This window comes from Triticum urartu, chromosome 2A, assembly GCF_056163025.1.
Source record: "Triticum urartu cultivar PI428250 chromosome 2A, HENAU_Tu73, whole genome shotgun sequence".
NCBI lineage: Eukaryota > Viridiplantae > Streptophyta > Magnoliopsida > Poales > Poaceae > Triticum > Triticum urartu.
The window spans coordinates 42,562,064-42,574,928 of NC_141874.1; the positions used below are offsets into that span (position 1 = coordinate 42,562,064).

The following is a 12,865-nucleotide window of genomic DNA, read 5'->3' on the forward strand; positions in this document are numbered from 1 at the left end:
TCAGATCACTGTAGATACAAGATTTAATTTACGTAGTGATAGAAAGAAACACACTTTTTCTTGAGAGCTTGTGTCGCATTCTCCATCTGTATCACATTTCGAGATCTTCATTTCCTTAATATAGAGTAGCACATCTTCTTTTGAAAATAACCGGACTGCTAGCGGCGGGTAAACATAAAACTGTGAAATAATGATAATGGAAAATGTTATGATCAAATCAAAATTATTTCCTGGCGTGAGTATATTATATTATTGCCATTTTAAATTTACATTATCCAGGCACATGAAGGCTACCTCTACTTGTGATAAATAATTGTTGTAGGAACTTGTGGAAAGTAACCAAATATATATTGCAACTCGCCATCAATCTTTAATGAACTATTCACTCATGAACATAACTAGAATTACTCCCAATATTTTATCAAACTCCATCTCTCTCAAGGGACAAATAACTTGTTGGTGACAGAAAAGTTGCTTAGGAAATTTATTAGTGGTAAGAAGACGAACATGGTATGTATAATATCTATATCTATATCTATACCTACTATTAAAACAAGGTGCGTTTCTCCAATTTTTTCATCCGTTCACCACCAAAATATTTTTTCCCTATCCGAGGTGGTATTAAACTTTTGTAGGGGCAGAATTTCGTACGTGGGCCGAGCGCTTGGTGGCCCAGTAAAGTCAGCATATTATTTCCTGCCCATGAGCAATACAAATCCTATTTCCTGCACAGTGCGGCAAATAGTTCGAGCTAACTACAGGGCGCCCAAGACTGGGCTGCACAAATTTTTTCTATGTTCTATTTCAATTTTTCTTTTCCTGTTTCATTCTCTTTTTATTTCCTATTTCTTTTTATTTTTCCCATTCCAAGTTTTTATCTGAAATTAGAAAATACAAAAAAAAAAGTTCAGAACATCAATAAATTTTCAACATTTCGTAAAAAGTTATTAGTTACAAATATGTTTTCCTATTTTAAAAAACGTTTGGAATTTTATTATTTTTGTCGTTAAATTTATTTTTCAAAATTTAAAAATTATGTACATTTTTTATTTTGTTTTTTCAAAATTTTCCAAATATTTCAACATTTGTTTTTCCAAATTCGAAAACTATTCTTGTTTTAGCGATATGTTCAAACATTGTGAATAATGTTTGCAGTGAAGAAACATATTTTCTAAAATTCTTGTGAATATTCAAAACATGTCCACATTTTCAAAAATCTTTCTTAAAAAATGTTCATATTTTATAAAATGTTCGAGTTTTTAAGAAACATATGTTGATTTCATCAAATATTTCGCTCAAATTTTGTGTTCATAATTTTTCCAAAAATGTAAGGAATTTTCAAAATAAAAAATCGTAATTTGGAAAATTGTTCACGTTGCAAAGTTCTGTAGTTCATGTTATGAATGACAAAATTGTGTTTCTATTGCAAAATGTTTGCAATTTAATTATTTTTGTCCTTCCTATTTTCTGTAAAAAATTTAAAAATTATTCACATTTTAAAAACAATCTTTGGATATTCCATATTTATTCAAGATTTAACAAATATAAAAATTTTGAAAATTTTCATGTTTTAGTAATCTGTTCAAACATTCAAAATAATTTCTGCATTAAAAGCACATTTTCTAAGTTTCTTCTAAATGTTCAAAACACGTTCCCTTTTCCAAAAATTCGAAAAAGTTATATTTTTATAAAAGGTTAAGGCTTTTAAGAAATGTTTGTAAATTTCAAAAATGTTGCGTTAAAATTTTTTGTTTGTGTTTAAAATAAAATGTATGGAATTTTCAAAAAATTGTTTGTAATTTGGAAAATTATTCACGTTACCAAGTATATTTGGCAGTTCATAGTTATTATTTTTTGAAAAGTTCAAAAAAATAAATAAAAATGTTTTGAATCTAACGTTGCATTATATTCTTAAATATTCAGGTCGACCATTGGTTAGCAAGACAAGTTTGTTTGAGTGGCTAGCAACATGCGGTCGTGTCATTCAGGTCGTGTGTTTGGGCACTTTCATACTGGGCCTGATCCGCATCCGGCATATTGAGCTAAATCGGCTTGTTCAGAATAATTGGCACCATAAATTACTGACGGTGGTCGCTTTCCATGTGCCAATAAATTCTTAAGAAAGAAAGTGTGGCAAATGCCAATAAAGGAGAATATACTGGTTTGGCTCTAATTAAAGAGTGCCATGTTGAATTAGAGATTACAAATATGTGGGGTCTTGATCCATTCTTATATTAAACTAGAGGCATGTAATTTTATTATCCCGTTGCAACGCACGGGCATGTGTGCTAGTTCCTCTCAAATTACTGTAGAATGTTTTGATTCGACACTCCTGTGTTTCACCCAAGAATACATCACATCAAATAAATCATGAACACTAAGACAGGAAATGTGTGGCCAAGGTCACATATGTCGTAACCCTCTTTTTTCTATTGCGTCTCTGTGTCACGGTATGGAAAGCGTACACAGCCACGACCACCTACACTACTCGGAGTTGAAATCCTAGCTAGCACAACTCGGCCATGACACGACAGCTTCCCGAAATTAACCTGGTAGCACTAACTCTATCCTAACAGAACTAGAACATAACTCTACAATTTCCGCATGTATTCTGTATAAGGAGGATTATGATAATCACAGTTAGTGTCTGACCATTAGCTTCAATGTTGTATGAATGTCGTATCTCTCGTCTGCCTAAGAGCCCAGTCGCCCATTGCTAATGCGATCAATCAGATGTAAGCCATACAGGCTACATGCTACATGGATCATATATACGGCTGAAACACTAGCCCTGGACAGTTAGACACTTCGACCTCCAGTGCTCAGATCGATCACTGTTGGTCGCCCCACTAGTTGCTAGGGTATTGCATGTAGGGTGCAGCCAAGCGCTTTGCACAAACGCCGAGCTAGCGATCACCTCCGCGGCAGCGGCACCACCTGCAGGAGTTTGAGAGACCCTAGCTTCTAAAGGTACACCGGCAGTTTAATTTATACATAGGAGGATTACTTGGTTGATATAACAAAAAAAAAACCACCTTGTACATCTTGTCCATGTTTTCCCCGCCTGCTCTGATCTCAAGCAGCCACCCCTGTGGAAGCCAGTCGTGTGCTTTCTGCATACCATGATAGATTGATAAATCAATGATTGATATTGTAAAAAAAATGTATAATGACCTTGCCGTGCTAAGAAAAACATACGTGGAGCATCCCATCAGCAGCAGCAGCTTCCATCGATTCTATATATTGCTCATCCATCTCGGAGAAGAGGTACTTCAGGACCTCTGCCTTCATCGTGAATTCGGCCCCTGACACTGGACATATGTAGTACTGGACAAAAACAAAAGTAATGAGAAAAAAAATCACATATCCCCAATAATAAAATGGAAACTAAAAACAAAATAGCATATATACAAACATCTGTAGAGAATGAACATGTGCTTTAGTAAGTCTATCTATAAGCATGTATCCCTGTAGTACATCCGAACTCTAGAAGAATATGGATGGATTTTCTTACAGCAGAACAAGAGCATGGACTGCGAATATGTTTGGTGATGTCTTTTCTTGGCACCACGAAGGCCTTTCGGTGCAACCCCAAGTCGTACATATGTGTTAGGAGATTTCTACCCGCAAAGAGTAAGAACCCACCATCGTGCTAATTAATGTAAATTTCCTTGTAATACAATTGCCTGCTGGATCCGTTAGCTCGTCTCTGACAATAGCTTATTCTCGGCCGGAGACACATGGCGGAGCCACCAGAAGGCCCAGGTCTTCGGCTTCGACGACACCGCGCTTGCCGTGGTGTTGGCGGGTATCGGGGTCCTAGCTAGGGGACATGATCACAGGAATAGGATGCATGGGCAAAAATTCGCCCATCTCCTACGCAACGGCAGATCCACGCGGCGGTGGTCACCCAGCAGCCTCCAACTCTGGCGACGGCGAGCGACTAAGCGCGGAGCAATCCGGAACTAGAAGGAGCGACCGATACTCTTTGGTATTCGATTTTTTGATTGATGACGGATAAGGGAAAAGTATGGCACGTAAAATGAAAACGAGAGGATGGGCGCAACAGGATCACCGATGGTAGCAGGGAAGCTGCCTTCGGTGAGTGCGACGGGTGTGGTACCTCACAGTGTTCACCGTCGTCATCACAGCGGACCTCCCAGATCCATCCATCTGGAAGCCAATCTGGTGGCTCCGTCACACCATCCACCATCTCCCGGGCATCTTCCTCCCTCTTCTGGCCACCCTCCGGTGACCCCCCTCCCACTCCCTCACGGTCTTCCATTGAAATCTCTCGCCCTTCTCCTCTTCTTTTCATAGATTCAAAAGTCCAAAACTTTGTGCAATGGGATCGGAGGGGATGTCTACCTATTTAACCTTACTGCCCTGACGTTTCTTTGAAGTGTGCTAGCTGGCATTCTTTATTGTGGTTTACAACCTGTGGTGATATCTTCTTTTTTTTGAAAAGGGGGATCTCCCCGGCCTCTGCATCAGAACGATGCATACAGCCATCTTATTAACCAAATAACAAAAGATGCCAACAAGGTTCCACAGTCTCCAGCCAAACAAAAAGCAAATGATAAATGCAGCTCACACAGAGCGACAGACGGCTAGATACACAAACTAACCCGAAAAAGATGCCACAACCGCCTGGCTAAAAATAGATAAGGAAACTAATTGCCTATCCTATTACATGACCGCCATCCAAACCGGTTGAAGATATCCCGAACTACCATCTCCCAACGGATAGATCCAGTAACCAAATGCTCCCTGGCCTCCATCGGAGTGAGTAGCGACCACGAACGGATCAGTGTCGTAGCTCGGAAAATAACCTGCAAAAAATGAATCCGTGATGTTCTGTTAAAAACCAAATCATTTCTGCAATTCCAGATAGTCCATAACAAAGCGCAAACTCCAACCCGAATATGTCTTGCTAATTCAGGCTCAACCCCATTAAGCCATGTCCCAAATAAAGCATTGACTGAAGTCGGTGGAGTAATATTAAAAGCAATATGGACCGTCCGCCATAGAACTTTGGCCAACGGGCAATCAAAGAATAAATGCTTAATCGTCTCATCCCGATCACAGAAACTACACCTAGTAGGTCCTGTTCAATTGCGTTTAATCAAGTTGTTCTTTGTTAAAATAACTTGTTTATGGACAAATCACATAAACATTTTAATTTTTAAAGGAACTTTGACAGCCCAAACATACTTGAAAGTTGGAATAGCTAGTATTCAGAAAGAAATTAAACCAGTTCATTTAATGTGGTGGAGTACTAGTCATTTGAGAGTGTCAAAATTGGAAGGTTGGGTCAAAATATTGTGCAGGTATCCAGGCGCGCATTGTCCTGATGAGTCGATCTGTTAGCTCTAATAGGAGTATAAAATTCCCTTCCTCCCTCAGAATTTTTTTTACATATTTTAACACATCAAGATCAAGAGATACCTATCCTATGTTTCCTTCCTAAAATTTATAGATTTGTTCATTACCAAAACAAGAATCACGCGCTGGTTGTTTTCGTTACTAAAAATGAATCAAGCTGTCATATACTCCCTCCGTTCCTAAATACTTGTCTTTCTAGGCATTTCAACAAGTGACTACATACGAAGCAAAATAAGTGAATCTACACTCTAAAATATGTTTACATACATCCGTATGTAGTAGTCATTTGAAATGTCTAGAAAGACAAATATTTAGGAACGGAGGGAGTAGTATATATTCATTAAGAAGCATTTCCCAATGAAATATGTGTATGTTCATACGGTATTTACTCTCATTAATTGTTGTAGCCAAAGAATCATGCATGTTGTACAATCCTGGTGAAGATCGATACTGTTTTCCCACATCGTGCACTTGCCACATATATAGGTGTCAATTTAAAACAAGTTTACAACACATCATATCAATCGTGTGGGCCTATAAGATATTCACAGATGTTCTCTTTCTTGGTCGCACTCCTCCTCTCCTTTTTCCCTTTATGATTGATTTCCTTCATCAACGAAGAGATTGACAAGAGAAATCCTGTAAAGGAATAGAAGAGCGAAAATGAGAATCATGCCTCTATTCAAGCATCTAAACCCGCCACACTCTCAAATAAAAATAACTCCCACAAACAAACGTTAGTAGAAGGGGTGCAAGTCCAGTACAACATACTTTCGTAATTTAATCAAAAGCATACCTAGTCTAAGCTTCATCCCGAGACATGGACTCAAGGGTGGGTTTCATAACCTAGATGAAGACACATGAACAAATTCAGCACACATACAAATGAAGGAGCCACAGTGCAAGCGGCAATCATGGTAGCGTGCATGGTTGTTAAAATATAGACTCAAGAGCTTTATATACATAAAATGATTGTTTTGATTCCATAACCCTCTTTGGATGCTGGCTGCACTAATCTTTGCATGCATGCAGTCATATTAAACCATGTTGTTGCTCCCTTATGAAAGTCACAACACCTGAACCATTTCCTATTACCGCCTTCTTACGCCATGTATGGTTCGTCCCTAAGAATTTCATCGATGTTTTAGTGCAAATGCAGACATTGGCTACATCGGCAGCACCCGCCATTAACCACTATCCATTTGTTTCACCCCGATTTGTTCACTCTATCCAACACAACCACCTCGCCATAAGGACTCGTCATGTCTCGCCATTGCCAGGCGCCGGTGTGGGCGGTGGCAAGGTCTCCCTTCCAAGCTTGGACAATATATTGGCGTTCGTAATCGTAAGCGGTTCAACATTCAGAGTGAGAACAGCGACCTACATGTCATGTCTGTGCCTGCTATGTTCCACCGTCACTTGAAGGGTCAATTGTCTACACATGATAGCTCGAACGTTCGAATAAACTAGTGGCATGAGACCATCATGTTTGGATATGGGTGACCCCATGTCGTGGAGATCAATCATATTGGAATCGTTGACATAATCACCTTCACCCTCCAATATGAGATCCCGCGTTTTATATCTCGACAAAGCTTCTTTTCTTCTTCTTTAAACCCTCTTCCAATATGTGAGGCTGTGAGGGGAGCAAGATGCGAATAAGCCTCACCCGCCCACCGGGACTTAAAATTGTAAGGCGAGCTGTGAATTAGCACATCTCCTCCATCGACAGACTTTTGGTGTACACAATGGATAGTAGGTAGCTAGACTGAATCTACAGGCCACAGGGAGCAGCTTGTATTGTATCTCCAGCCTTAGGGCCTAGCCGCCCCGATGGCGGGCCTACCTCTCCTTTGGCTGCAGATTTCCATGGACGGGCCAAAGACCACAAGTACGAATTCACCCCCCCCCTCCCCTGTTTCAGGCAATGGTTTCATGTGGCTGTAGTTCCACTAAGTCCTTCTGCATATATGAATAAGATGAACTTTTTTTTTTGCGAAACATGAATAAGATGAACTTGACTGCCCACACAGCACCAGTCATGCACTCATGCTGCCAGAGAGGGAGGAGGCCTGCACCACCTCGATGGTACACCTTATAGGTATTGTATATATGAGCTATGAAGGATATCCAGTAGCAATCTGTGGTTTCAAGCCTTGGAACCAATTGATGAAGCCACACTGCCAGAGAGCAGTTGGACGTGCAAGAGAGATCCTGCAAGAGAAGATTACCTTATGCACGGATCAAAGTTGGTCTTCGGGTAACATTTTGGGGTAATCATGCTTATATATTTTCGGGTTGAAATCCAACAGATTATCTATACATGTTTGGTACTGTTTTCTTTATATTGTGCACCCTTGTAAGTTCAGAATTTTTATCTATAATTAATGCACCCTCTCTGGAACTAATTGTGGAGCACCAGTGCTTTTCATTTCTTGCATTTCTTAAATTGCAGGGAAATGCAAGAAGAGGATGCTATCCAAATCTTCCTACGGGTGTGAACCCTTTTTCCAACCCGCGAGGTGTGTGAGAGGAGCAAGATGTGAAGAAGCCTCACCTTCAAATTGGAAGGCGAGCTGCAAATAAGCTCGTCCCCAACGGCAAGTAGCTCCAAACTGAAGCAGGCCACGAAGCATCAGCGACGAGCTCGAGCTACAATGATGATGTGATCTATTTCTTTTATGTACGCATGGCTTAGATCACGACAAATCTACATTCGTTTTTTCTTTTCTTTTGACCCTTTCCAACCCATGAGGAAAGCAAGATACGAAGAACCCTAGCCTTAAAATTGGAAGGCGAGCTGCGAATAAGCCCATCTCCATTGGTAGCCAGCTCCAAACTGAAGCATGTTATAAAGTGTCACCGGCGAGCTCGAGCTGCAAAGATGACGTGATTTGTTTGTTTGATGTGTGTATGGTGGATTTGTGATCTGTTTATCGCACCGTTAAATCTTGCGTGATTCGATATGTTAGTACTGAGCAGTGATGTTTATCTTATATCTTTTGCACTCACTACTCAATTCTCCGGAGGATCCAACAACCGTTACTTGAAGCTTTTCCTCAAAAGTACTAGCTACATATATAAACATAGAAACCATTGCATGCATGCATCGATATATAAATAATAGTTATGTCCGAACTAGGGTTTCACAAGTCGGACCTTTAGACTCAATCCAACTAGCTATACTAGTAGGCATCTACTCCTTCCTCTCTGATGCCCACTCTGGGTCATCGTCTGGGGAGGACGCTTGCCGCTGACCATTGGCTAGTCATCCTTGGCAGTGGAGGGGCCGACGCCGTCCCCATCGTCCTCCTCCAACTGCTCCTCAGCTGCCGGTCCTTCGTAGAACTCGATCAAGTCGAGGCCGTCCGAAGACTAGGGGCTAGAGGTCAATGCTGGCGCATTCGAATCCTCGGTATAAACGGGATCCGGCACATCGTAGTTGGAGGAGTCGACCCAACAGCTATCATAGGTCGGGCAATCGCTACACTTTTTACACTAATAATTAGTAGTTGCAAATATATATGTGAGCTAACTTTCTAAAAGATAACAAACTATATAACTAGCTTTTGCTATTGACTTATTTCTTATAAGTATAGATATATATAACAAATAAGCATAATGCTCTTGCATCATATCTAACTTCATTATTTTAAGAAATAATTGTTTTGCCTCTAACTACTAGCATTTTTAACAAAAAAAATTGGCTTCTAATTAATTACTAGCATTTTAATAATTGGTACTCCCTCCATCTGGATGCATAAGTCATATTAGGTTGTGCACCGTGACCAAGGTGAAGGGAAAAACGAGATGACTTAATGTTTATTGCTAATTAATAGCATTGCATGCAATGAACTGACCACTGTATGTCGTGTTTGGTAGTCTCAAGTCACTAAAAGCATGCACGCCTCATATCTCTTATTGGTTGATTCCTTTATTTATGTTAAGAAACAAGAAACGAGATAAGAGTTAATGCATCGCGCCTAAGTGTTTTGAGATTATTTGGTTCTCGTAAGGTTGACTTATACACCTAAATGGAGGGAGTACTAATTACTAGCTAGCATTTCCTACACATCATATATAGATCTAACTTATTTTAGTGAACAAAATTTCAAGAATTTTAGGAAAAGGAAAAACAGGAAAAAAGGTGATGAACTCACCTCTTCTCCTGCTCCATGTGGATGTGCATGCTAGTGCCGGTGTGACGACGAGGAGTGCAGCTGGTGGCCCCCATGGCCGCACCGATGTGGCAGCGGCTCTTGTGCCCGTTGCCAAGGTTGTACTCTCCGCCGGTGCGGTGTAGGAGGAGAGGCAGCGCAGTGGCGGGGGCGCGTGGGGATTTTGTGGCTAGCGAGCCACGCATGCGCCCACATTTAATATTTGCGACGGGGGGGGGGGGGGGGCGAAGGGTCCACCCATTGCCGATTTTGGAACTCGGCATAGGAAGCCGAAATGTTAAATAGCCGTTGCCACGTCTACCGTGGGCCCGCCTATCAGTTGTTTGCCGAGGTTTTTTCACATGCATGCTCAGCATACATGTGACACCTAGAATTCCGAAACTAACAAAAAGAAAAAAAAAAGAAAAAAGTATATTTTTCATCCCTCAACTTTTTGTGGAGTCTTGATTTGGTCCCTTAACTTCAAAACCGGACAATTTGCACCCCCAACTACCGAAACCGGACAAGGTTCATCCCCGGTCTTGGTTTTGATCGGTTTTGGTGCTGACTCACCCCGGTTTTGACCGGTGCTGACTCAAATTCACGTATTTTTTCATATTCGTGAACTTTTTGAAATTCACATACTCTTTTCAAATCCGTGTTGTTTTTGCAAGGTCGCATAATTTTTTCAAAAATAAACATACTTTTTTCAAATTCGTAAACTATTTTAAAATTTGCTTACTTTTCTCAAATCCGTCTTTTGGAAAAAAATTGCGTATTTTTTCAAATCCGTATATTTGTTTCCAAGTTCATCTAATTTTATCAAATCCATGAATTATTTTTGAAATTCGCATACTTGTTTCTAATCTACATACATTTTAAATTTCAGGCGTTTCTTTCAAATCCATGTCCCTTTTCCAATTGATGAACTTTGTCTGAAACTCACGTACTTGTTTCAAGTGGACATATTTTTCAAATCCACATAAATTTGCATAAAAGAGTTTGAAATACGCGTACTTTTTTCAAGTTCGCATAAATTTCTCAAATTCATGAATTCTTTGCAAAAAAAGTATGCGAATATGAACGTCCATTTAAAAAATTACATGAATTTGAATAAACTACATGAACTTTTAAAAAGTACGCGGGGTTGAAAAAAGTACGTGGATTTAAGAAAAGTACACAACTTTTTTAAAAAGTTGACATATTTGAGAAAAGTACCAGAATTTGAAAACATTATACAGACTTGAAAAAAGTACATGAATTTCAGTCGGCACGGTCAAAAGCAGAGTGGGACAACACTAAAACCGGTCAAAACCGTGAACAAGGTTGAATCTTGTCCAGTTTCAGTAGCTAAGGGTGCAAATTGTCCGGTTTTAAAGTTGAGGGATTAAATCTAGACTCCGCCAAAAATTAAGGGACGAAAAGTATACTTTTCTAAAAAAATATTGTTGCCGAGTTTTCATTAGTTGAAACCCAGCAAATGTGGATGACCATCAGGTCTCCTTCGCATCGACGGTCGTTGGGTCCGAATGAATACATTGTCGAGTTTATTTTCGACGGTCGGCGATAATGCAACACTCGCTACCTAGTTTATTTGTTTTGCCGAGTGCCTTTTCCCAGGAGTTAATACCACTATTGGTACATAAATTTGTAGGGGTGGGAACAGTTTCATACACAAACTAAAAAACCCCACAAAACTAGTCCTCCAACTTGACTGCTGTAACAAATTCATACAAAGCAGCTGTGGACGCGACATTTGGCATGCCACGCTGGATTTTGGCACACGCCTTACTTTTACAAAAGCCCCCTCGCACTCTCTGTATTTTACAAAAAGCCCCCTCGCCCTCTCTCTCTGCATCGATTCCCCATTCGTAAATCCCTAGCTCCTCCCCTTTGCCGTCGCCCTCTCCGCCGCCAGCCGTCTCCGCCTTCCCCTCCGACGCCCTGTCGGCCGCCCTCTCCGCCGGCAGCCGTCTCCGCCGCCCTGTCGAGATGAGCGGGAAGCAGCAGGCAGGACGCCGTGGAGCAGGGGCGTCGTCGTCCTCAAGCCACCCTCTCCCGCTCAATGGATGTGACCTCGCCGGTGCCGACATGACGAAGGACGGTGAGCCTTGGGCGAAAATCACCGGAGAGGTGCGCTACATGGATGTCGATTTCTGCAAGGTGCGTGTCCCCATTCCCCTCGCCAATTTGCTTCGGATGCCCATGAATTTGAGCTTCCTGATGCTAACATTTGATTTGATGGCCATGGTAGGGGACTGAAAACCTACCCGAATTTTACTGGGGTATACCTCTTTCCTCTCCTGATGCTGCTTTCAATGGCACTGACAAAAGTGACCATTGTTGCCACTTACTGAAACCTGCGAGAAGAGTTTGCTCTGATGGATATGACTATGGTCGTAGATTTCTTGTTTGTCCTCGTGAGGTTAGTCAAGTGCCCAACTTTTGTTTACAAAAGTGTGTTGTTTATCTGTAGTTGTTAGAGGTTGATGTGACCAAATTGTTGTACTGAACAAATTGGTTTGTTTTGCAGGGTTATGATACATGTGCTTATCTGAAGTGGGTGGACAAGGAATGGCAGGGGAGACCTAGGCAGGTGATTGGCAAACTTGCTGAAGAGAATGTGGCTCTTCAGAAATTTGTGTTTGACAAGGATGCTGAAATTATGAGGCTGAAGGAAGAAAGGAAGGCCATGATCATGAAGCACAAGAAGGAGATCAGAACTAGGGATAGGAGGGAAATTTGGTTAGCCTGTTTGGTCTGCTGCTCTGCACTGTTGTATGGTGTTGTAGCACTAGTGATAAGAGGTTTTGTGTAGTAAGTTAGGTAATTTAGTATTTGGCATGATTTGAGAGGTGAAACTATTTGTTATCAGTTGCTACTTGTACTGATTATATGAAATCAGTGGCTACCTATTATCTATGTTCAGTGTTGTAAACATTCCAAACTTGAATCAGTGGCTTGAAATGAAATCTGTGGCTTGTACTCATTTCTGTGTACTTAACTGAAAATTCTCTTATTTGACATGAAATCAGTGGCCACTTTACTTAACTGAAAATTTCTGTTGCAAAATTCTCTTATTTCACATGAAATTAGTAGCTTGTTTACTTAACTGAAATCAATGATTCTCTTATTTGACATGAAAATTCAGTTAACTTAAGCAAAATTCAGTTAACTTAAGCAAAATTCAGTTAACTTAACAGTGCAAATTTCAGTTAAGTTAACCATTTCGAAGGGGCCCAGGGATCTTCAGGTAGTACAACTTGGCATATTTGGCACAAAGTGAGCACCTAGTACATTCTATTTTAGGATGTGTGCACATG

At 40.6% G+C, this 12,865-nt stretch overlaps 2 protein-coding genes across 2 annotated transcripts in view; one reads left to right on the top strand and one right to left on the bottom strand.

The window, feature by feature from the left end:
- Positions 1 to 4,213, bottom strand: part of LOC147983443 (uncharacterized) — a 39,500-nt gene extending 35,287 nt beyond the window's left edge. The window contains exons 1-4 of the mRNA XM_087540732.1: positions 4,124 to 4,213; positions 3,199 to 3,327; positions 3,036 to 3,113; positions 55 to 180 (exon numbers count right to left, since the gene is read on the bottom strand). Coding sequence (XP_087396858.1) covers positions 55 to 180; positions 3,036 to 3,113; positions 3,199 to 3,327; positions 4,124 to 4,213 — 423 coding nt within the window. The remainder of the gene's footprint in view (positions 1 to 54; positions 181 to 3,035; positions 3,114 to 3,198; positions 3,328 to 4,123) is intronic.
- A 7,388-nt stretch (positions 4,214 to 11,601) lies between these two features.
- On the top strand, positions 11,602 to 12,393 carry LOC147983444 (uncharacterized). Its single transcript, XM_087539505.1, has 3 exons — positions 11,602 to 11,705; positions 11,797 to 11,967; positions 12,076 to 12,393. Exons 1-3 carry the CDS (start codon positions 11,634 to 11,636, stop codon positions 12,358 to 12,360), a joined length of 528 nt encoding a protein of 175 aa, XP_087395631.1. The 5' UTR covers positions 11,602 to 11,633; the 3' UTR covers positions 12,361 to 12,393.
- Positions 12,394 to 12,865: the final 472 nt, after the last annotated feature.

Coding starts and splice junctions, on each gene's coding strand:
- LOC147983444 (XM_087539505.1), top strand. CDS start 11,634: ATGACGAAGGACGGTGAGCCTTGGGCGAAAATCACCGGAGAGGTGCGC. Junction 11,706..11,796: donor TGGATGTCGATTTCTGCAAG/GTGCGTGTCCCC, acceptor TGGCCATGGTAG/GGGACTGAAAACCTACCCGA. Junction 11,968..12,075: donor TTCTTGTTTGTCCTCGTGAG/GTTAGTCAAGTG, acceptor TTTGTTTTGCAG/GGTTATGATACATGTGCTTA.